Genomic DNA, 25,101 nt, shown 5'->3' on the forward strand with positions numbered 1-25,101 from the left:
AATTTAAGGCAAATTGTTTAGCATTTACATTTTTATTTTTGTTCTAGAGCATCCTTATTTTCTAAATGATTATCAGGAAGTGTAGATAGGTAGTTATCTTGCGAGTCTTGAATGTGTTCTCCGCAATGAAACCATACCATAGGAATGTATCCTTAAATTTTTATCTTGTCTTTATAAATTGATAACCATCGTATACTTTGGAGATTATTGATCATGTATTGTTGGGAGTACTATTAGTAATTTTTAATACAACAAAAATTTGTTAACTGTCCACTATGTGAAGAGCACTGCGCTAGGTGTAAGGAGGAGGATTTCAAAGTTTAAATAAGAGAGGCTTTTCTTTCATAGAGTTTACAGTCCAATAGTTATATAGGTCATATATACAAATAAACATAACAAAACCATAAAAGTACATTGGAAAGGGGGAAGGAAATTGCTTTTGTGTAAAGTCTTTAATGGAAAAAGGTCATTCATTATCAACTGGTGGGGGAGGGATTAAGGAAGGCTTTCTGAATAAGTCTTGGAGCACTGTAAAAGACAAACTGGAAGAATGTAAAGAGTATTGAGTATTTCATTATTCTAGGTAGATTCCCTCAAACTATAAAGTGGCAGTGCAAATAGAAAGGAGAGGATGGATTTGAGAGATATATCACAGCTGTGACAGTTCAACTGAAATAACTGATCTATAATTACAAAATGCTAACTAAAACAATTCCCATCTGCTGTATGCTTGGCATTATAATAAGACCACCTCCATTTAATTTAGTGTAGTATTTATTTTGTAGAGGTGGGATGTAGGTAGACCTGTGTTTTCATTGGCAAAGGGATCTCCCACTGTGGAAATACCCTTTGGTACATACATCTCAGATACTCTTTTGTCTTGTGTTTCCTGGGGTGCTGAGAGTAACTTGTCCATTATCAAATAGCCATTTACTCAAGGCAGGACTTTTAAAGTCTTTTAATTTTAAGGTTATCTCTTTAGCCATTAGTTAAGTTCTTTTAATTTTTAAGAAAGCCACATTTTTCTTGTTATTGATTCTCCAAAGATAAGTTTTATTTCAGGTCATAAACATACTAAATGCTCTTTTCAACTTCTGTAAGCTCCTTGCTAGTAGGGATTGTTTTATTCTTTGTATTTTTATCCCCATTATCTTGCACAACTTCTGGTGAGCACTTAAATGTTTGTTGATTGATTGAAGGACCTAGAACTTGAAACATAGGCCTAGCAGTGGGAAACTTCACTAACTTTGCTCCATTTTCCAGTTGACAGATGAACAGCAATGTACAGTTCTGGTGATTGCCTTTGCCCTCATAGAGTTTACAGTCCAATAGTTATATAGGTCACATATACAAATAAACATAACACAAAATCATAAAAGTGCATTGGAAAGGCGAAAGGAAATTGCTTTTGTGTAAACTCTTTAATGGAAAAAAATGACTAAATGTAATCTCAATTACAAATTATTCTTTTTTCCTTCTCTTGTCAGTTCGTTCCTTTGGTACAGAAGACAGACCAACAGATAGACCAATACCACCTCGTGATGAAGTTTTTGAATACATTATCTTCCGTGGTAGTGACATTAAAGACCTCACTGTTTGTGAACCACCGAAACCACAGTGCTCTTTGCCTCAGGACCCAGCCATTGTTCAGGTAAGACCTGTGACAGTTAAACAGTTAATGATTCATACTGGAGCATAGTTAGTACCTTTGAAATTAGAGAATATTTTAAAGATAATAGAGTTTCATTTTTAAGTACATACTGAGACTATCATGGATATTAAGTAAAATTATGTAAGGCAGTGAAAAACTAATAGTCCCAATAAGTTATAATATGGATTATATCATAAAACACGAAAGTAGTTAAGCATACAAAAATATATTCACAGTATATGTCTTGTTCTTCATATGGTCTTACTATAAGTAAGGGGAATCCATTTTAAAATTAGTAATTTTCTCAAACTAAGAACTCAAGGAATTAAGGATTTTTAAACATATCTTTTATTTTAGGGATCCAAAACTCACACATGTTAGATTTAAATGATCACAAGTTCTAAATTAGTACATATTCATTTTATATTTACATTCTATATGACTGCAAACTAAAGATTACCAGAAATATGTAGAAAATTACTGAATCCCAGACATAACATAGCAGCAGAACCAGTTACTTAAACAGGATATTCACTTAGATCAAGAAGCAAAATGCTTTTTTTTAATGCTATCTCTGTAACACATAACTTTTTTTTCTTTTAAATTCACCAGTCTGTACTATGAGCTAACATTTGCCTATTCTTTGTCATCAGTTTGATCATTTTACATTATTTATAATAGAAATATTTCTTTGTTTATCTATAAGTGGTGGAAAAGCATTGGAGACCTAGATTCTAGTGTTAACTTCACTGTTAACTCACGGTGAACAAAGGACCTAGTTACCTTTCTGAGCTCTATGAAGTTTCCAAAGTAAATATAATGTAGAGTGTAAAGTTAAATTTTCTAAAGGGAGAGAAGAAAGGGAATTTTTAAAAAAGAAGTTCTTAAGGGTTTTTTTCTACCCATTCAGTCACTTTCAAGTGAGAAGAAAAATCTATAGTTTTAAGTCTTATTCTTCTAAAGATATACTGATTACTACCACGAGTTGACGAAAATCTGACAAAATAGATGTCTGTACAGGGAAACTATTGCTTAATGGGGAAAAGGAAATGGATATCCTACTAGAACAATCTACTGTTTCCCCTCGGTACTATTTGTACCTGCCATCTTTTGTGCATGTATTGAGCTATAAAATTTTTTTGCTTAATCTTATTTAGTGAGGAAATAATCAACCAGTGATGTCGTATGACTAACTCAGTCTTTCAAGAATAAACAAGCAATATTTATTAAGCATTCAGTGTGTGCCAGGCACTGTGCTAACCTCTCGTGATAAAAAAAAAATGCAAAATGGTCCCTGCCCTTAAGGAGTTTATATTCTGATGGGGGAGAAAACATTAACTTGTTACCTAAAAACTCTGATCCTAGATTTATGGGTGTCTGTCAACAGTAGGCATACTATAAATAATTGTGGGGTAAAGTATGTGAAAATGTTAACTAATTCTTGAATTTTTGCTATGAAATATAAAAAGTGTTAAGTTCAAGATTTTAACTCCATGATATATTTTGAGGGGTTAACTCAGAAAACCCTTTTTCTTTTCACTGTGATTATTGAAAGTCTTGGCCTTTGTTGCCTAATTCAGTATAATAAGGTTTTAAATTTTCTCTTGTGTAATCCCATAATACAGGTGCTAGTGGTTAAAGTAGGTCATTCTAAGATATAGATATTTTGCAAAAGGTACCTAACTCAGTCAAATACTTTTTCTTTAATTCATTGCCTATAAACTAGATGTTACCCTGCTCACTCAAATCGGGTGTTATTGTATAAAACATCTTTATAAGTCACAGGTATACCATTACTGAAATGAGAAGATTACGTAAGGGTTTATCATATATATAATATATATATAATATAATATAATATAATATAATATAATATAATATAATATAATATATATAATATAAATAATATAAATATTAAATGTATGTTCTGGACATTCTGGCCTTTTCATTGCATTATTAAGATTTTAACAGTTGCCATTTTTTTAATTGTAGAAAACAAAATGTTCCTTTCTAACAGTGCTAATTATGAAATAAATGAATAACATTTTTTTTCCTTCAGTCTTCACTAGGATCATCTACTTCTTCATTCCAGTCAGTGGGTTCCTATGGTCCTTTTGGTAGGATGCCAGCTTATAGTCAGTTCAGCCCAAGTCCATTAGTCGGACAGCAGTTTGGTGCTGTTGGTGTTGGTATGTGGTGTGTTTTTTGTTTTTCATTTTTGTTTTAATTTTCCCTCTCCTATGAAGATAAAAAATGCAATTAAATATTTCATCTAAAATTCACATTGAAAAACCATGCTTGTGTTTTTTATGTAAATATGTTTACTTTCTCCTACATTCTTGATGCAATTATGAAATCATTTTTAGTTACATTTTACATGATTTCTAAGAAATATTTTATTTCATTTTACATACTTAGTAATTTTACTGAAATTAACTGTTTTTCCTATTATATCACATATATGCTAAACTTCTAATTTTTCTTGAATAACTAGAGGTTTCTGAACTGTGTAAACCTTACTCAGTACAATTATGTATCTTTTATACCCAAATTCTAGATTTATTTGAATGTGTTAAACAGGTAAAGAAAGAAGGTATGGTGGCTTGAATACTTTAATCAGACAATTTCTTATTTCATGATAGCACAAGACAGTTTGACTTACAGTATAAACTTTTCAAATCTTAATCATAATATTATTTTGGAACTTTTGATTTCACATGAAGATTGAAAAACAAATCATATTAATAACAGTTGGCTCCTTGCAAAGCAATGCTGGTCTTCTGAAAGGTTTTTTTTTTTAAAGAATCTCACTTAACATAATTTATCTACATCTTACTCTATTTCAAAATAAGACCATAACAGGAAAATGATACCAGATAAAACCAGATAAAAACCAGATAAAAAGCAAGACTTTTGATTTTTATCCTTTCAACTATATTTTAAGTCAAATTTTATATGAGGGGCAAAAAATTTAGTCTACTAGCTCTAAAGGTTTAACTACCAAAATATCTTACATACTTATTTTACAGTAGTTTACATTTAGGGAATCCTTTTCCCTAATTTTGCCTTGTTTAAATATTTTATTATACTTAAATGTGACAGGAAAGAAAGGTTAACTTTTTTGCTTTTGTGTTTTGCTGTTTTAATTTTGATAGATGAACAAGAGTAGTGGCGGGTTATCATCATCCTGAAATATTAGGTAACAGATTATATATTCTAAGAGCGAAGAACTATAAAAAGTCTCAGTTGTTAAATAAGGAGGAGAAAAACCATAGCTTTCTCTGGACTCATGATAGCAGCACTCTTTTTAAAAAGCAAGGTAGAAACCAACTGAAATGTTGTTTGTATTACTCATATTGGCTAAGCCTGGTTATAAACCCGTACTCACTTTTTATTTTTGTTCCTTTGTGACCCTAGTTTTTTTATATGAAGCAGAGAACCAGTTAAGCCAGGACTAAATATCTATAGAGTTACTGTAATGAAAAAAACATTGTCTAATTCTTTGGTTTCCAAGGTTATTCTTGTAGCTTCAGAATTAAACTGCAGGAACTATTTTTCCAGCTTGTCATTACCTAGTTTGGGGCATTTTATTTGAGTTGAAGGACCATTTTGCAGAAGCAAAAAGAAAAGGAAGGGAGGAATTTGTCAAAATAGTTGGCCATCATTTCCCTGAATGTTCTGTGACAATCATAAGCTATATTTCCAACCATATTCTTAGTCATTTGGCTGTCATTACTAACTTCAAAGAATGCTAAAATCACCTTTTTTCCTTTTTTAAAGATAATGATATGGAAGTATGTGTGAAGGGTGCTGAATAAGTTTATCCTTGGAATTTATTTTCAATTCCAAGGAATTGAAAATAAACTTTTAAAAATTTCAGGAGATTTTTAAATTTTACATGCTTCTTAGGAAAGATTTTTAGGCCTGAGACTTTTTTGAATCTTCTGCATTCCTCACTTGGTGATATGTGTGTACAAGTTGTGTACAAGTATACATTATAGAGAATTTTCAACACCAGATAGGGATTTTATGTATTTTGGTATTGAGGGTTCTTTTTGTTTTTAAATTACTTGTAGATTTTTTTCATATCAGCCAAGATTGAGTACTTAGTGTGTGCCAGGCACTGTGCTAATAATAAGCACTAGGAATATAGAGAAAGATAAAAATAGTTCCTGACATCAAAGACCATATATTCTAATAAGAGAGACAATATGCAAGTAACTATATACATACAAGATGCAGAGACAGAGAGAGAGAGAGCAGATGTTAGGACATCTCAGACAGAAAGGAAAACATTAGCAGTAGGGGAACCCAGGAAAAGCCTCCTTCAAAAGGTAGGATTTTAAAGGAAGCTAGTGAAACCAGGATGCAAAAGTGAAGAGGGAGCGCATTCCAGGTAAAAGCGAATGAAAATTTATGGAATTGGGACATTCAGTGTTGTGTGTAAGAAAAGCAAGTATTGTAGCTTGTGTGGAGGGTAGTGAAGTGTAAGACTAGAAAGGTAGGAAGTGGCCTGGTCATGAAGGGCTTTAAACGCCAAACAAATAGGATTTTATATTTGATCCTGGAGGGAATAGGAGCCACTAGAATTTGAGTGTAGGAGTGTCAGGGTGACGTGATCAGACCTATGCTTTAGGAAGGTCACTTTGGCAGCTAAGGGAAGGATGAAGTAGGGAAAGACTTGAAGCAGGGAGTTAGTTGAATGAGAGTAAAAAATTGAGGATGACACCAAAGTGTCAACCTAGGCGACTAGGAGAATGTTGATGCCCTCAACAATAATAGGGAAATTGGGGGAGGCGGGGGGAAGATAATGAATCATTTCTTTTTTGAATATGTTGAGTTTGAGGTGCCTGCAGGACATCCGATTCAAATATCTAAAAGACATATGACAATTCAGGACTGGAGTTCAGGAGAAAGACTAAGGGGATATATGAGTAGAAAGACAGACACAGAGAGAGAGCATCTATGTAGAGATAGAGCTCTAGAGAAGGCCTGCACAACAGGGCCATTTGCAGCCCACCAAAGCAGCTGTGGACAGTATGTTGTGTGGGCCTGTTTTACATCCTCTACGTTTTTCTTAGGCAGCCTGGAATCTAGAGGCCCATGGGCAATATGTGATATAGGCCTGCCTAAGGGAACTTCTCATAGTCAGTTTTGCTGAGGGGTTTGCACCACATACAACCTGTGGGCTGCTTTGACCTAGAGGGACACCCATGGTAAATGGATGTGACCTAGAAGAAGATCCTGCAAAGCATGAGGAGAACTAGGAGAGAGCAGTGTGACAAAATCCTAGAGAGGTGAGAGCATCCAAGAGAAGAGTGATCTCTGGTGTGGAAAGCAGCAGAGTTCAAGAAAAATAAGGGTTGATAAAAAGCCACTAGATTTGACTAAAAGATCTTTTCTAACCATGGAGAGCACTCAGAAGCATGATTGCTGAGGTTTTAGAAGAAAGTGAGAGGAAAGGCAAAGAATCTAACCAAGAAGAGGAGAGTTATAATCAAAGATTATGGATAGGGATAGAAATAATAACTCAAATTTACTTGAAAATAGCAGGTTGCTATAAAGTACTATAATGTGAAATATTTACAGAATGATGTGCAATGGAAAGAACAATGAACCTAGTCAGGAGAACTGGGTTCTAATTTTGACATGTCAGTAACTGTCCATGTGACTAATCAACAAATCAGCAAATGACTCAGCTTCCTTTCCTGTTAAAAAAAGGGAGTCTAGATGAGACAATATCATGGGTCTCTTTGTAGATATAAAATTCTGTACTTTGCATTTCAAACTTTTCTACATACTAGATTAGTATGGTGACTTAGTGTATGTATGAATTTTTATTGGACATGATCTTCATAAAATAATTTGTTAGTATAAGAAAATATATAGTGGCATTGTTTTTCTTAAATCTTGTTATATTTAGGATTGAATCCTAATCCTAATTTCTGTGGAAAGGACAAACTAATTTGTCGCGTGAATTTTCCAAGACTGTTCAGTACTTCACTCTGGTATTTCCCTCATTTCATTTATCTCCTCAGTTTTAACCAGATCTTAAACTGAAATCAGAAAGATGTGTTTCTGTTTTTGTACTCTTACCTCTTTGTTTAGCACAAGCCTGTGTACATAGTAAGCATTTAATAAATACTTAAAATAATATTATCATCATCATAATTTTTATTGTATTCTTTTTAGCTTTTTCTTTCACTTCTTATCTTTGAATTCCTTGTTAAGTGTAAGATCTGTAATCATATTACTTGAAGCTGCTTTTCAAGTTTTTGTCCACAGAAAAAAATTGAAGCTCCAAATATATCAATTAAGGATTAAAGTAGGTTTTTTTTTTTCATTTGGAACTAAGATTGCTCCCTTATATATATTGTGTAAATAAATAAACAAATGAGTAAATAACAGACAAACCTTAAGAAATATTTCTCCCATCTACAATTAATAGCTTGTTGTGTAAGGACTTCTGGCTGATTTACTAGTAAAAGGAAAAGATAATGTGAACTACCTAGCCATATAAGTTGGGGCCTTGTCAGGGTGCAATCAACATGGTTATCCTGTATAAGACTAGCTCTGCTTTGCTCACATTGACTGATTAATAAGGAACTTGCAGTTCAGATTTACATTTTGCAAGCTTTAGACCTATTTATTCCATCAAGCTGAATTTAGAGAGAGGGAAAGTGATTGTTCCTAGTAATAAAAGGTGAATGTTTCCTAGTTAATAGTAACATACTTTTATGCTATACCGGGAAAAAAGAATTAAAGAGAGTCAGATTTTGACAGATTTCTCATAGAAAATCAATAGGCTATCTGCAAAGGGTGATGAGTTTCCCTATCACTAGAAATGTTCAAGTAAAAATTTGTTGACTGCTTGTTGGTTGTGGTATAGTAAGGACTCCTTTATAATATAGGAAATTGGACAGAATGACCTTATAAGTCTCTCCCAGCAGTATTCTATGATTAAATTATAGCTGCTGAAATTTATATAACACTTAAAGGTCTGCAGAGTACTTTTTATATTTTATCTCATTTGATTCTGATAACAGCCTCATGAAATGTGTGTTGTTTTGGTCCACATTTTACAAATGAGAGATCTTGGATCTGTAAAGGTTAAATGACTTGCGTAAGGTCACACAGCTAGTAGTTGTCTCAGGTGGGATTCGAATCTAGATCTTTTTGATTCCAGGTCTAGCACTATATCTACCACAGTGTAATAGGAATGCCAGCTTACATTTAGACATCTTGAAGTGAATGGACACCTTGTATTTATTCATTTCAACAAGTAAATTTTTTTTAGCACCTAATATGTGGATAGCATTGTGGAATAAAGGTGTTATAAAAGGCAGTGTAAGGCACTACTCCTATCTTTGAGTAAGTTATTGTCTAGTTGAAGAGACAAGACATAGGAAAGTTAAATAGTAATGAAGTACATTATAAGATTAAGCACCAAAATGAGTGATATAGTCAATGCTATAGGAATTCAGAGAATTGGAATATTAGCATGACTTGCCAGAGATTCACTGTGAATCCTATCTAAGGCCCCCCATCACTCAAGGCCCCAGAACTTCCTAACAAGTCTCAGTACATCATTCTGTAAATATTTATATCATATTATAGTACTTTATAACAACATCAAGCTGCTATTTTCAAGTAAATTTGAGTTATTATCCTTGGGACATTGTCGTAGCTGAGGGCCAGCATTCATCTAACTAGAAATTTTCATGTAAAACATTAGTGCACAGATTAGTTTAGGTACAAGTAAAATCCTTATCAAAATAATTCTACCAGTAGTGCTAATATTTAATAAATTTATTCTGGTGGCCTCCCTTTTAGTCACTGACGCTATTACTTTATTTTATCTCTTCCTTCTTTTGATCCAGTCCCCATGATCCCCCATCCCCAGTAGACATTCACACAGAGCAAAACAACTCTCTGTCAGCTTAATCTCAGCTATTTTGCCAGAAAAGCTACAAGTGGAAATACTATTTACATTCTTTTAATAGTAGTGGTCATTGATTTTTTTCCAAATATTTGCACAAAAAAATCATCCTGTGAGCCTGAATTGAACAATTATGTAAAAATTAGAAGATTGCTACTAAATTACCTTTGAAAGATGTTTGCTTTGCTCCCTCTTTTAGCTGGTAGCTCCCTGACATCTTTTGGGACAGAAACAACAGCCAGTGCTGCCTTATCCCAGAGCAGTGCAGTCGGGTCTGCCTTTACACAGGATGCAAGGTCTTCAAAAACACAGCCATCTCAAGGTACTCTTCTTTATTCCATAAGTGTGTCTTTTTGTTTTTTTAAATCCGCAGTAGTTTTTTGCCTTTCTCTGAGAGGTAGGAACCTTTACTCCTAAAATTAAATTTTTACGTGGATTTCAATACCCAGATTTTGTCACATGATAAAAATTCCAGATACTCTGAAACATCCCTGTTGAATTTTGCAAAAGCTTTCACAATTAGGAATCACTATTCTAATTTTTCCAGTACTCAGAAAGTAGAAGGGAAAGGAAGCGTGAGGTCCCTGATATTGTAAAATTTACTAGATGATTTTACAACACAGGAATCTTAATTTACAATTTAAGTATCAGATTTTTCATTGAAGGAAGAACTATTACTATTGAACCCTGACTTCTGTTTACCACCGTAAGCACATTTAATTAATTAATGTGACTTTAAGTCACATTTAATTTTTTTGGACCTAAGTTTCCTCATCTTTCCCCTTCTAGCTCTAAATATATAATCAATTGGTAAATAGTAATTCCATTGCTGTTTATCATACTGCTTCTTCCCTAATATCCTCAGAAGTGCCTAGAAAAGTACCTCGTATATAGGCACTACTAAATATTTATTAATTGGTTCCCTCTAGCCTTTTTAAAATGGGCATTTTTCCAAACATATATTTCATTTTTAAACACTACCATGCTGAACTTAATGTTCACGTTTTATCTTATAATTATCCACTACTACCATGCTATATGATCTGCAGATACTTATCTTAACATTTTGTCTCATTTTCACCCATTTTTATTATGGATTCAGTGTGTGCTTGTTCCCTGTTTTCATGGAAATAGTGAAGATTAGATTTAAAACTAAAATCTGCTGAAGGCTGATGAATGTCTACCTCTATTTTGACTGCTGATTTAAGTTCTATAAATACAGTGCAAATGACGATATGGTATTATAGAAAGTACCTTAGACTTGGAGTCAGAAGAATTGGATTCAAACAATATTTATGGAATTTATTAGCTGAACAATACTTGGGTACAACACTGAAAAAAAACCCTAAAATCTGTAAATTAAACGTGTTGGCCTCAGAGAAAGGCACCATATGAATATGATTTTAAAATACTGCTTTAAAAATCATTTAAGGTATGACAGCTCAAGGCAAGAAAAATGGAATTCTCATCTTGTAGAGTTCCCATTTGATAATTTTAGAATAGTTGTAATCACTATCATCCATACAAAATCGAATTTTTTTCAAAATGGTATCACTGTGGAAGTTGACCTGGTTAGCAATTGAATACAAGTTTTCTTGTAAAGCCAGCTAGTTTCAATTTGACAGCTATGAACATAAGTGCTTTTAAAGCCTACATTTGGATGAAAATGAGGGTGCAAGTGAATATCCAGCCTATTTTTCCTATTAAATTAAAAGCCTATTTTCTACTGAATGTGGAGAAGATATGAAGGCAGCCAACAAAGTAGCTTTCTAAATAGAAGTATGTTGTACTCTGTTATTCATCTCTAATTTCACTGACTTGTGGACTTTCAGTGAAGATAATTTTTTTAATCTTTTTAAGTTATTCTTACTACCATTACACTCCAACTTAGAGATTCTTCCATACTTTATTACAGCATCCTTTTTTATTGAAGGAAGAGAACTTATAAAAAAGTTATAAAGTTACTGAAAGTTCTTAAAAGTTGGGAAAACGTTAAGACCATCTGTAACAATAGTCCCATCACAATAATTATGTATTGAAGGTATGTTTCATAGAGTTTATAGTTAGCTTTCTACAAGGATTTAACGATTATTTAAATCAAAATGTACTTTTCAGAATTGAAGATTTTATTTTTCTAGACTCCACATTTGTGTACAATCTTCCAGAGAAAAAATAGAATGTTTACAATATTGTAAATTTACTCAAACATCTTTTTAAAGTTTGCCTCAACGAAAATAGATGAATTGACCACCAGATTTTGATTTGGGACTGTAGTGAAATGTGTTTTATGTCAATTTTTAATGAACATATATTTTATTATATAAGTAACAGTATTGGCACTATTTAGGAGGTTTAGGAGTGGGGAAATGTAATACAGGTGGAAGACAACTGGATTTGGAGTCTGGGTTCAAATCTAGCTCTGCCATTTACTCTGCTTAAATGACCTTGGGCAAGCATGTCACCTCTCTGGGCCTCAGTTTTTTCATAAGTAAAATAAGGGAGTGGGCTAGTCAACCTTATGGGCCTTTCCAGCTATAAATCTGTGATTTTTATGGTTATGTGATAATTAACTGATAAGAATTCCATTCCAGCCAAGGAGCGTTTATAAAGGTAGTATCATTCCTCAGTTTGTAAGTCTTAAATTTTAAACAACAATACTAAAAGACTGTGTAAAACAGTTATTTTTCCAGGTCAGATTATTATGTGATGTGAAGTCATCCTCAGTTGAAATGCACTAATATTCGACAACTGGCCAGTTTTCAGTTTTGGTCTGAGTAAGACATAATTGCCCCACCCAACCCTTTCAATAAAAAGATTAATGCTATCTCCCTTCGGTCTGGATTAGTGGAGCTGAGAATGCAAATATTTTTTCTTTTAGGGTCTGGATTAATAAATTTGAAATCCACAAGGGTAGGGTAGTTTCTTATCTTTTGGTTACATTTTAGGTCGTTCAAGCCCTCAGTTAGACCCTTTGAGAAAAAGCCCAACCATGGAACAAGCAGTACAGACCGCCTCGGCCCACTTACCTGCTCCAGCACCTGTTGGGAGAAGGAGCCCTGTATCAGCCAGACCTTTGCCATCTACCAGCCAAAAAGCAATAGAGAATCAAGAGCACAGGCGAGGTAGAACTTTAGATGTTTATTCCTTTAATTGACTGACCAAACATTTTCCATTAGTCCTCTTTTCATCCAAGGGATTTGTTTTGTAAGTGATCTTAGCAAACTTAAACTTGAACTTTATAATATTCAGTCTGTCAAATTTAACCCTTAAAGTGGGTGGGGGAAATGGAAGATCAATATGAGCATGACATGATGTGAGAGTTTTTTTCATATTCCTATTCACAAAGCAAAGCTTTTAGTTATTTGTCATCTAACAGTTAATTTATTGATCTGCATATTTTTTGTTCTATAGCTGAAGCACACAAAATTTCCAGACCAGAAAGTGAACAAATCAGAAATGAAAACAAGAGACAAGCAGGTAAGTTATTCAAAGCTGAGCCTCGCTGCCACTATGAAAAATCATGGAATTAGAGCTGGATGGAACGTTAGAGATCATCTAATCCAAACCCTGCTTCATTGACTAAGGGACTTGCCCATATTCAAACAGTTATTACCTGGCAGGACCAGTATTTGAACCTGCTACTCAAGACACCAAATGTAGTGATCTTTCTACTACAGTTTATTATAAGTTCATTTAAAATTAGCGAAATCAGTTTATTTAGATATATAAAGATATACAGCAAACTCACTAAAGATAACTGATTAAATAAAATCTGATTTTTTTTAAGTGCTGCCTTTTCAGGTATTCTATTAGCTATTTAACTATATGTTAGCTATGAAACTATATGTCTTTATATCTTATGTTCTTTGACAAATCCTTGGATGTGACTAATTCACTGTATAATATGTTCTTGCAGAGGTTTTTAAGTGAATGTTTTATTTTTCTTAAAATACAAGCTTCAGTACCTTCAAAGATCTGTGATTTAATCAGTGTGGGGACTCTCTCCTTCAATACGGATCAAGCCCCTCCACACATTAGTAGTAGAAGATTGAATGAGTCATAGTTGCACAAAAATTAGATAACCTATTAGCTATTTATTTTATGATGTGCTCCTCTGAACTTAGCTAGGCTTAGCCTCTGAAAACTAAAGTGCAGTCGGTGGACAGGCCCAGGCATAAAACCTTCCCAATCTCAAAAGCCCTGCCAGAACTTATTCTAGTCTTAACTTCAGTCACCAAAAGTTACTTCTATGCTATAATAAGGCATCAGAATAGAACTTTAAGATTTCAATTATATAAAGACTAAAGGAGTAACATACCTTATATAAGTAATGTAAATTGGATGAATATAGTCTTATCCTATATTCTCATAGTTCCGGGTGGCCCTTCAGCACCTCGAAGAGGACGGGGCGGTCATCGTGGTGGCAGAGGAAGATTTGGGATTCGGCGGGATGGCCCAATGAAGTTTGAGAAAGACTTTGACTTTGAAAGTGCTAATGCACAGTTCAACAAGGAAGAAATCGACAGAGAATTTCATAATAAGCTTAAATTAAAAGGTAAATCTTTCTTCCCCAGAAATCATCTTGTATGACTGGTGAGTTAATAGTGGTTTGCATGTGTTTTTTAATCCAGTGTTAAGTTTTTGTTAATAGAAATGTATAAATTTTTATTTCTGTAATATGTGGTTATTTTTGTTTGTTTTTTTATTAGAAGATAAACTTGAGAAACAGGAGAAGCCTGTAAATGGTGAAGATAAAGGTGATTCAGGGGTAGACACCCAAAACAGTGAAGGAAATGCTGATGAAGAAGATCCACTTGGACCTAATTGCTATTATGACAAAACTAAATCCTTCTTTGATAACATCTCCTGTGATGATAATAGGTATAGCCTTTTAGGTGGATATTACATCTGAAGTTTACTTACTTTATGAAAAAAAAATTGCATGTACTAACATTGTTGCATGAAAAAAACTAGAAGTACCTAGTAAATAAAATTAGCTTTTTTAAATATTTAATTTTGTGAGAAGGTTTTAAAGCATTTTAACATTAAAAAGAATAGGTGTGGATGTTGTAGCATGTTTTTGTTCAGGTACAAGTTTAATTAAGATTACCTCTGAGGTAGTCTAGCTATAGGATTCCTTGGGGTGGGGGGCACACATATACATGCATGTACATATACCAAGTATATGCTATATATTTGTTCAGTCTACTTTACTGTGATAATTTTGTGAAATTATTTTTCATGCCTATAAATTTTTTCTTTTCAAAATAATTTTATTATAGGAACATGGCCTATATTTGTACCACCATAGTTTAAATTTTTACTTGGACTTGTATTCACACTTAAAAATTAATAGATGTAAATCAGAACTATTCAATTGGGATAAAAAAAAACTTTTTCTGTCCCTTGCTTTTGTTATTCTTAGTAAATCTCATTTTAAAATTGTAGTCTGAAATTAGAGCATTTTTGTTGTTAAATTTGCCAGCATTTTTACATAGACTAATATGCACTTTTTCTGTGGTTAGACCTTATTTTAGTCTATAAGAGCAGTACACTGAATTTTTTTATACATTAGTGGCTTATAGTAACTTAGACAATGTACTTATTTTTTATTATCTTTTTAGAACTCACTTTTTTGATTAATTTAGAAATTTACTGATTTAGTTTGTACTAAGGAATTTTTTAAAAACATAACAACAAAATGTAGACTTGATCTTAAGGCCTGTTATTGTTATGATAGAGAAAGAAGACCAACTTGGGCAGAGGAAAGAAGACTAAATGCTGAAACATTTGGAATTCCCCTCCGTCCAAATCGTGGCCGTGGAGGCTACCGAGGTAGAGGAGGAATTGGTTTCCGTGGTGGCAGAGGTCGTGGGGGTGGAAGAGGTGGTAGCTTTGCCACTCCTCGAGGATTTCGTGGTGGATTCAGAGGTGGCCGAGGGGGCAGGGAGTTTGCAGATTTTGAATATAGGGTGAGTAGTATATATGTGCTTTGATTTTTTTTTCTTCTGTTATACTATAAAACAATTAATAGACCATTTGTGTGTGTAAGTATGTGTATTACTTGACAAAGGAGTCTGTGAATTATGTTCATATTATTGTCCTACTTTTGTCTCTAAAAGTGAGGGAATCCCCTCACATAGCACAATATGGTGGAAAGAGCTATGTGCCTGGGCAAGTCACTTAATCTACCAGGGTCTGAGATAAGTTTCCTTATCTGTAACATGAGGAGGTTAGACTAGATGACCTCTGAGATCCCCCTTAATTCTGTAACCCAAACATGTCCTCTAGGAGAAAGGAGGAAACCCCATTTAAAAGGTCTGCTGGACACATAAAGAGGGTAGCTGAAAACAGAGACATACTGACAGCAATTCCAAATACTCAAGAGTTAAGAACATGGTAGTTTTCATCCTAAGTTTTACCAGAGATCTCTTAAGCATAGTAATCAAACACTACCAAAATTTCTCACTTGTGACCCGTACTCAACCAGATCCAATGGCATTTTCCCAGTTTTGATCATAGTTGACCTCTCTTCCTACACTTATCTTCTTCCTCTTACCCTCTAAACATGTATTGTTAGTGTCTCCCACCTTATACACTATACTCTCTAAACTCCTTTAGTAACCTCATCTATTCCCATTGTTTAACTTTCCATCTCTCAGTAAAACCCACAATTCTGGACCTCCAGATTTGACCTTTCACCTAGAGTCCCATATGTTTGGCTTTCCAAACTATGATATCTCTACTTAAATACCCAGTCATCATCTGGAGAGGCAATTACAGGGAGTAGAAAGAATGTTGGACTCCATTAGAGAGACTTCCAAAAGAATTTTAGCTCTGACTTTATAAATGTAGCTATTAGCAACAAGTATCCAAACCATTCTGAGCCTCACTTTCTTCATTTGTAAAATGAGATGCTTCTATTAACCAGCCTCACAGAATTGTTTTAAGGCAAGCATATGGTAACACTGAAAGCTCTTAAGTAAATGTAAATAGTTGTTGTCATCATCACATACTGATACCACATCCATATCACGAACTGAAATCATAATCTCTCCCTTCCACTTCGCTCTTCTCCCCAACTATACATTTCTGATGATGGTACCATCAGTCCCCAGACTAAATACCAAGCAATCATCTTTGTCTCTTCCCTTTCACATCTATTCCATCACTACGTCTTATTGTTTTCTGAATTGTTACTGCTTCACACTCACTCCTACATTTTGCCACTGCCACCTTCCAAGTCCAAGCCCTCTCAATTTCATGCCCAGATTACTGTAACAACCTCAAAAAGTTTTGAGAACTGTTAGTATAGAGAATAGAATAGTAGAGTAGGAATCAAAAAACCTGGGTTTGTGTCCTAGCCCTGTGATCTTGAGCAATTTCCTTCACTTCCCTGGGCCTCACTGTCCTCATCTGTAAAACAAAGAAGTTACTCTAATTTATCTCAAACATTTCCTCTAGTTTTAAACTATTGAGAATCTTTTTTCTGACTTGTGCAGATCTCTATGCTACATATCCACACGTATCTGTCACTGTTCTCCAACATTCTTTTTCCACTCTGGTCAGACAGGTTTGCTGTCTGTCCTGCAAAACATACATCTCTGTGTCAGACCTTGTTGCCTAGCTTGGAAGGCTGTACCTACTGTCCCTTCCCTCCAGCCCCATCTAAATCCAGTTTATTCTTCAAAGGCCACCTCAAATTCTCTTCCTATAAAGGTTCTTCCTCATATTCCAGCCAAGGCTGATGTCTCCTTTCTCTAGCCTCCTGTTGTGCTGATAACATATAATTGTTCTGTGTTTGTATTGTCTCCCCACTTAGACCGTAATCTTCTTGAGGGTGTCTTATATACTTCCATACTATAGCACCTTTCACACTTGTAGGGACCTAATAGGTTATGGGTAAACATCTGCAGATTGACTATAAGATTTAAGATTCCTAGACCTTTTCAGTCATTTCAAAGGCTAGAAGCATGGCATAGCAGAATATTTGGATCTGCTCCTGCATTTGGTAGCCAGTCCTGCCATATGTTATAATGGCATCCTGCTTGTAGCAGCGTAACGTCTTTGAATGTTTGAATTAATCACTAATGAGTACCTTAACTTTAAATATTTAGGAGTTTTTTTTCAGTGTTATATATTTTCCCAAAAATCAGTTATTCAGTGTTCATCTACAGCAGTTGTTCGCACCTGAAAAGGGAGTTCCTCAGGACCAGCTCCCTACATTTTATGACAGAGATGTCCATGTCCCCTGTAGGACTGCTATCCAAAAGTATTTACCCTTAGTGAATTGGAAAATGCATTTAACTAGAAGACTCTGCTGTCTATCTGTGCCAAGAAATTTAGGGATTGCTAAATGTAGAAAATACAGAATGTTATAATGAAAGCCATTAAACAGAATGGGAAGAGGGGATGAATGTAGGCTACTAGTAAAGAAAATTATATTGCAGCGATAGGTGAAGTAACAAGAAGTTATTCATAAGACTATTTGAAGCATAAGGTAACTTTTTTTCCCTCCCCTTTTTAGAAAGACAACAAAGTTGCTGCATAGTCTACGGAAAAGTCTTGGAAGTAGGTGAATGTCTATCTAGGTCTTCATGGTCCAGAGAATTAGCTTCAATCCTTGAAAAGAATGAAGAAGTGAATTTGCTGTATATTTGTCACCAGCACTGGGGTTTCACTGCTTAATTTCAAAGGGTATAATGCAGTTACTTTTTGAAAAATGGCCATCTTCAGAAATGTTGAGCATTAAATATATTTGGAATAGCAGAAGGATAAGTAATTTCTTATGTATAGTTAAACACAAACTAAACCAATACTTCAATGGAACTTATAAGTATTTTTTCATCACTGAGAGGATTTTTCTTATCACTAAATTGTATTTGATAATTACTGCAAGTTACCTGCAGATGGGGCCGTGATACTGTGAGTGTTTTGAGCCACAGAAGGTTGTTTTTTGGGAAATCCTGTAATATCCCTCTTGAGGTAGCTTATTTCGTCAACTAATTAGGGTGCTGGATGGTAGAGAATTTTCTTTGTCAGTCAACTATGTACACACAGTAAATACTGTTTCTTAGGCAAAGGTACCTTTTTTATATAGTTGTAAAATTCCATTATATCCCATTGCCAAAGAAACATTAAGAACTTTGTATAGCTGTATAAAAAGCAACTAATTTTTTAAAGAATAAACATTTTTAAGTCAGCAAACATACTGTGTTATTGCAAAAGTTGATATGCTAAGGAACAGAGTTAATAGTTGGTTTTTTTCTTAGCTTTTCAGGCTTTAAATTTGTTTGATTTTTATATTTGGAATATAAATGAAGATTTGGTGTGTTCTTCCATTATATAAAAGAGGATAAATTCTTCATTTTCACTTGCAAGAACTTCATTTTGTAGCGTATGGCATATCACAGGATTTGTCCAAATAAAGAAGATCTTTAAGATATAAGGACATGAATAATCATAGATCAGAATGCACTTAGCTTTACTTGCTGATAAATAATAACTTTTTTAGAAAATACTAGGCATCAGTTAATATGTTCTTTCTGATATGCCTGGGCTTAAAAAAAGTCTGTCAGTTCTTAAAATTGTCTTTGTTGTGATACTTGTATACCCATTCCATTGGATTGAAAGAACATTCTGAGTGTTGAAAGTTGCTGCATTTTGATAGCCCTTAGGACGTTACAGTACTGGTCCATAGACCAGTGAACCTCTCAAGCAACTCAGTATGGAGTTCATTGCCAATTAAAAATTACTAGTAAATCTTTTTGATATAAGTTATAATGGAAAAAATGAAATCTGGCCATTCAGGTGTTTTTATGGAGGCCACAGGAATAAAGGGATCCAAAGATTAAAATGTTTTTATCTAATTTGCTGATTTTGTTAACTTTATCCTCAAAATGTTCAGTAGTGATAAAGAAGTGGAGAACTGCACTGTAGGAAAGAAAATGGGAGTATTTAAAGGTGGTTGATATTCTTATCTTAATTTTAATTTTATATCTTTTGTATAGCACTACAAAGGAAGTATTTTGTAATTTGGTTTCCTTATTAAAGGTCCAGTATTTGGCAGCCATAGTTGAGATAATATTGTTTAGTACTGTTTGTTTGCATGTTACCAACACAACCTTTTTGAGGACCCATAAATCATGACACTGAACAACTTTTTGGGGTTTTTGAACATAAAGACAAGTGCTGTACTGTTGCAATAACTATGTAGACTGTCTGAGACGTCCCAGGCTTATTTAAACAAGAAAAATTGTAAATAATACCAGTGATACATGCTGTGAAGGTATGAATTGGTGCGTCTCCCTAGCCTTTTGGGTTAACAAGTGGGGTATTTTGTGCCCTAATAATTGGCAGCATGGCATACCTGCAGTGTACCTTGCAACATTAAAGCAAGGTTTTTATTCTAAGGCAGAATAAAACTGTTCAATAAAAAAAATGTGAAAGTTGTTTCTCCTTTCAACATTATTACTTTCTGAACAGCAAAATGTGAAGTGAAACAAAGAAAATAATTTCAGTATCACTTTGTTGATATTTGTCCTTTCAAATGTCTGGATTCTCCCAGATAAGCTCGATTTCCAGCAATAGTGCTGAATCTTATTGTTTATCTTGCATTTTACCAAGTGCATGTAGGAGTAGCCTTAAAAATCAAGGTTTTGGTGGCTTTTTACTTCAATTTCCACAGACATTTCTGAAATCTAATTGGTGCCCTAAATCATAGATTATAGTCATAAAATCATAGGATTTTTGAGGAGAAAGACACCAGCTTAACATAGCACATATCTGATCTACCCCTCAACTTTGGCAAATTCTGGTGAGTTTCTGTAGTGTCTTATGGTCCCCTTTTCAATCCTTGTGGCCCTATTTGGTATCCAGGCAATTCAGAGTCTAGAGGTCATGGAAGGAAAGCACTAAGAAACAGGGCAGGGTCCATCCACACTGTGTTACCTTTATTAGAATCACAGGGAATAAGTGGCCTTAAAAACTTGACCCCCGTATACAGCTATTGTCAGATTCTTGGTCAAGTCTGGTCTCCACTTGCTTCCTTAGCTTCCTTTTGGCAAATGTCCTGTTAATAGGTCAGTAAATGAAGAAGCCATAGGGATAGAACTGCCTCTCCAGCCTATGTTTGTTGAGTGTCCTGATAGGTTCCTGAAAGGTGGTAGCTTGACTGCCACTGCTGTGCCCCCAATCATACAGTTATATATGGAGTTTGGAAAATGCAGGTTGCACTAAGAAGGCTTTTTGCTTTGTGTGTAAGATTCATATTTCCTTAGTCGCTTCATTTTCATGTTTGAAGTTAGCTTTAGAATTGGATAAAGAAAGCTGGCGTATCACACATATGTACTGTTGAATGTTTGATGTTTGTTTCATAGAAAGAGAGGGTGGGGACAGGAAAAATGTAAAAGATGTTTAGTCTTTCAGGGATTATTAGTTTAGTGGATAGTATGATAGTGAGGTGAACTGTGCTATTATCCTAGAGTAAATGTAGCTATCATTCTCTTTAGTGCTTCCAGTTTATTTAAAACACTATGACTGTAGGATTGGACAATCAGGGCAGTTGGGTAAAGTTACAAAAATCAAATAGCACTAATGGCCTGAAAACAAACACTTTTAGTATCTACCTAGACTTAAGATTTACCCAGAGTTGAACAACCCATCTATACACACACACACACACACACACAATACTAATGCTAATGGAATCACCTTCTATTCTAGAAACACCAAATATTAGTCTACACAGAAAGAGTCATTCTTAGTTACATGAAACCGAAATGGGGTATCAGCCTTACTCAGACTAAAGGAGGGTAGTTGCTATTCTCTGGTACTCCAGTATGAAAAGTGGGTAGACATTTTTACCTGGCCACTGATTTGTGTGCAGAGCAAATATCTGATTCTTCTATACCCTTAAATACCATTTTATGTTAGCAACACCCACTGGATTTGGATTATGGGTAAAGTTAGAAGTCCATCAGAAACCTTTTAATTAAGTCATTTTGCTTATGCTGGGAAATGTACTTCATTTGTGTTTTATTTATTATTATTTGTAGATCAGATATTTATCTCTCTGTCCCAACCTCATTAATATAGCACAAGATTTAAAAAATAATAATGACTGTAGCCTAAATTTTTATAGTCATTAATTAAATTAGCATTTTCTTGAAGGAGAAACTAGAATCAGAACAGGGAGCACAAAAGTTTCTTAGACTATTGGATGAGACAGTAACTGTTACCATTAGATACCTTTCAGTGGAAAGAGCACCGGAGTCATAAGCCTGGATCTGAATACCAGGTCTCTGATTAAACAATTATTTGACCATAGGTAAGTCCCTTAATCTCAGGACCTTAATTTTCTCACCTGTTAAATGAGAAGGCTAAATTCTCTTGTCTTCCAGCTAAAGGTCTCTTCCTGTTCTTAACATTCTGTCAATAATTGAGTGGTCCACTGATCTCTTTAATACCAGTTTTCCTTTTTGAACATTAAGGTTCTTTGATCCTTACTCTGACTCTGGTTAAAAGTAAATCTTGATTACATAATTCCAGTTTGAGGATTCTGGAATTTGAAGGCGTCTTGGAATCAACAGGTAAGGAAACATCTGGTATAAGTGGCGGTTCTCTTGACAAGCATATACCAATTTTAAGAAATTATTGATGGCCTAAGAATTATTTGAAAACTGCAAATTATACTAGAGTCACTTTTGCTTTCCAAGGTACCCATCATGCTTGTTTGTATTTCCCAAAACATGAAGCACTGAACTGGACATGGGCACATGATAAGCATTTAGTTCAAGTAATGTATTGTAAACACCCACCATATACAATGAAGACTTACTGTTGCTATTTTTGTTGTTCAGTCTTATCTGACTCTTTGTGACCCTGTGAACCATAGCACTATGCTTGTCCATGGGATTTTCTTGACAAAGATACTGAGTGATATGCCATTTCCTTTTCCAGTGGATTAAGGCAAATGGAGGTTGAATGATTCATGCAGCATCACATAGCTAGTAAATGGCTGAGGCCAGATTTGAATTCAGGTGTTCCTGACTCTAGGCTCAGTGCTGTATGCACTGAGCTACCTAAGCTGCCTCCAAAAGATATTAAAAGTTCTCGTTTAAAACTTGACTGACTCAGCTATAGAATTTCAGAGCTAGAAAGGACTTTAGAAATATAATCCAACCCTACTTATTTTACAGATGAGGAAACTGAAGCCTCAGGAAGGAGAAATGACTTTTCAGAACTAGAACCCTGATGTAATGTTTTCCAGTACTAGAGGCTCCTTGAGGGAGAATGTGTCAATAAGCCTGCGTTTACTAAGCACCCTCTATGTGCTAGGCATAGGGCTACAAAGATAGAAACAAGATAGTCTTTGTCCTCAATTCTTTTGTGTTATGTGGGGAAAGCAACATTTACACGTGTAAATAAATGCAAAAATAAAAGCTAAGTAAATAAAAGGTCATTGGGTGAGGGAAGTTTTAATTGCTGCAAGGATGAAAAAAGACCTCATGTAGGAGGTGGCACATGAACTCAGCTCTGAAACGGAAACCAAGGCTTCTAAGAGGAAAGTCAGGAGGGAATGTATCTTAGATATGGAGTATGTAAAGGCAGAGGCAGATTATGGAATGTATAGTGTAGTTGGCCTATAGGGTGTGTGAAGGGAAATATTCCATAATAAGTTTAGAAAGATAGATTTGGAGGAATTGAAATGCCAAATGTAAGAGATTGTGTCTTATTAGAGAAGTACAGGGTAGCTTCTGGAGCTTTGAAAGGAGAGTGATACCAATTGACCTGTGCTTTAGGAATATCTGTGGTCCAGTGTGGGGGGCAGATTGGAGAGAGGAGAAATGTAAGTTAAGAAGACTAGTGAGAAAGCTATTGTGATAGTCCAAGAAAGATATTCCTAGGGTTTGTGGAAAGGTAGGGACTGAAAGGAGATCAAGAGGAAGAGAGGAAAAATGTTGACAATTGATTGGATGTAGGGGATAAGAGAATGAAGACTAGCTGCCAGTATTCCAGAGCTTATAAACCTCATTGACCAGTAGAAAAGTGGTACCCTCAACATAAATTGGGGATGTCCATTCAGAAGAGGGATAGATTTGTGAGAAAAGATAAGTTCTGTTTTGTGCATAGATGACTACAGGCCAGTCCGCTGGAAATGACTAATAAGCAGGCAGTGCTGTGGATTTGTAGCTCTAGAGAGAGATTAGGGCCAGATATGTAGATAAGAGTCTTCTTCAGGGAGATGATTATTGAATCAGTAGGAACTCATGAGATCACTGCGAGAGCCTTGGTAACCCATGAGGGGTAGGAAGGAAAAAACAAAGGGATCACTCAGAAATAAGTAGAGACCAGACTTGACCCCAAAGAAGAGAGAAGACAACAAACACTACCCCTTGCCCCCTATTCTGCCTCTGAGTAGCTTTTTTATGTGTATTGGTTAATTAGGTAGATATTTTTCTTTTTTTAATTCATTATTATGATGATTATAAAGGGTGGCTCCGAGGAGGGAAAAGGATACAATGGGAAATGTAGGTGATGCAAAGACAAAATTTTTTTAAATTTTTAGATGTCTGGGTTTTTAAAAATTTATTTATTTTTAGTTTTCGACGTTCACTTCCGTAAGCTTTTGAGTTTTAAATTTTCTCCCCCACCTTCACCTTGACAGCTTGCAATCTTATATAGGCTCTACATATACATTCCTATTAAACATTTTCACATTAGTCATGTTGTAAAGAAGAATTAGAACCAATAGGAGGAATCACAAGAAAGAAAAAACAACAAAACAAGGGGGGGAAAAAGAGCAAATAGTATGCTTCAATTTGCATTCAGATGCCATAGTTCTTTCTCTGGATGTTTATAACATTTTCCATTGTGAGACTTTTGGAGATGTCTTAGATCCTTGCATTGTGGAGAAGAGCCAAGTCTATCAAAGTTAGTCATCGCACAATATGGCTGTTACTGTGTACAACGTTCTCCTGGTTCTGCTCACTTCACTCAGCATCAGTCCATATAAGTCTTTCCAGGTTTTTCTGAAGTCTGCCTGCTCATCATTTCTTATACCATAATAGTATTCCATTACCTTCATATACCACAACTTGTTCAGCCATTTCCCAATTGATGGGCATTCCCTCAATTTCCAATTCTTTGTACAGAAAGAGCTGCTATAAATATTTTTGTACATGTGGGTGCTTTTCTCATGATCTCTTTGGGATACAGCCCCAGAAATACTATTGCTGGGTCAAAGGATATACACATTTTTATAGCCCTTTGGATATAGCTCCACATTGTTCTCCAAAATGGATCAGTTCACAACTCCACCCAAAATAATTTTTTTATTAAAAAAAAAAGCAAACGGAGAATCAGAAGCCATGGGAAGTCAGGTTCAATATCCACTATAGGAAAGATCTGGGAGGACCAACAAAAGACCTTTATTATTTGGAGATTAGAAGCCTCTGAGAGAATCCCCTGGGGACAGAAGCCAGATTGCAAATATTGAGGAAAGAGAGTT

At 34.8% G+C, this 25,101-nt stretch overlaps 1 protein-coding gene across 3 annotated transcripts in view; it reads left to right on the top strand.

Annotated features, from left to right (window-relative positions):
• LSM14A (LSM14A mRNA processing body assembly factor) overlaps positions 1-25,101 on the top strand; it is a 61,765-nt gene that overhangs the window by 31,103 nt on the left and 5,561 nt on the right. Inside the window, exons 2-10 of one of the 3 annotated variants that reach the window (XM_020985017.2) lie at positions 1,488-1,651; positions 3,711-3,840; positions 9,790-9,912; positions 12,536-12,712; positions 13,002-13,067; positions 13,963-14,145; positions 14,300-14,471; positions 15,331-15,562; positions 18,118-20,042. In XM_020985017.2, coding sequence (XP_020840676.1) covers positions 1,488-1,651; positions 3,711-3,840; positions 9,790-9,912; positions 12,536-12,712; positions 13,002-13,067; positions 13,963-14,145; positions 14,300-14,471; positions 15,331-15,562; positions 18,118-18,141 — 1,271 coding nt within the window. In that variant the 3' untranslated portion in view covers positions 18,142-20,042. Of the gene's footprint in view, positions 1-1,487; positions 1,652-3,710; positions 3,841-9,789; positions 9,913-12,535; positions 12,713-13,001; positions 13,068-13,962; positions 14,146-14,299; positions 14,472-15,330; positions 15,563-18,117; positions 20,043-25,101 lie in introns of those variants that run through there. The other 2 variants (XM_020985018.2, XM_020985019.2) reach the window with 2 other exon arrangements.

The sequence above is a fragment of the Phascolarctos cinereus genome, unplaced genomic scaffold (genome assembly GCF_003287225.1).
Source record: "Phascolarctos cinereus isolate Bilbo 61053 unplaced genomic scaffold, phaCin_HiC Scaffold_2;HRSCAF=192, whole genome shotgun sequence".
NCBI classification, from domain to species: Eukaryota; Metazoa; Chordata; class Mammalia; order Diprotodontia; family Phascolarctidae; genus Phascolarctos; species Phascolarctos cinereus.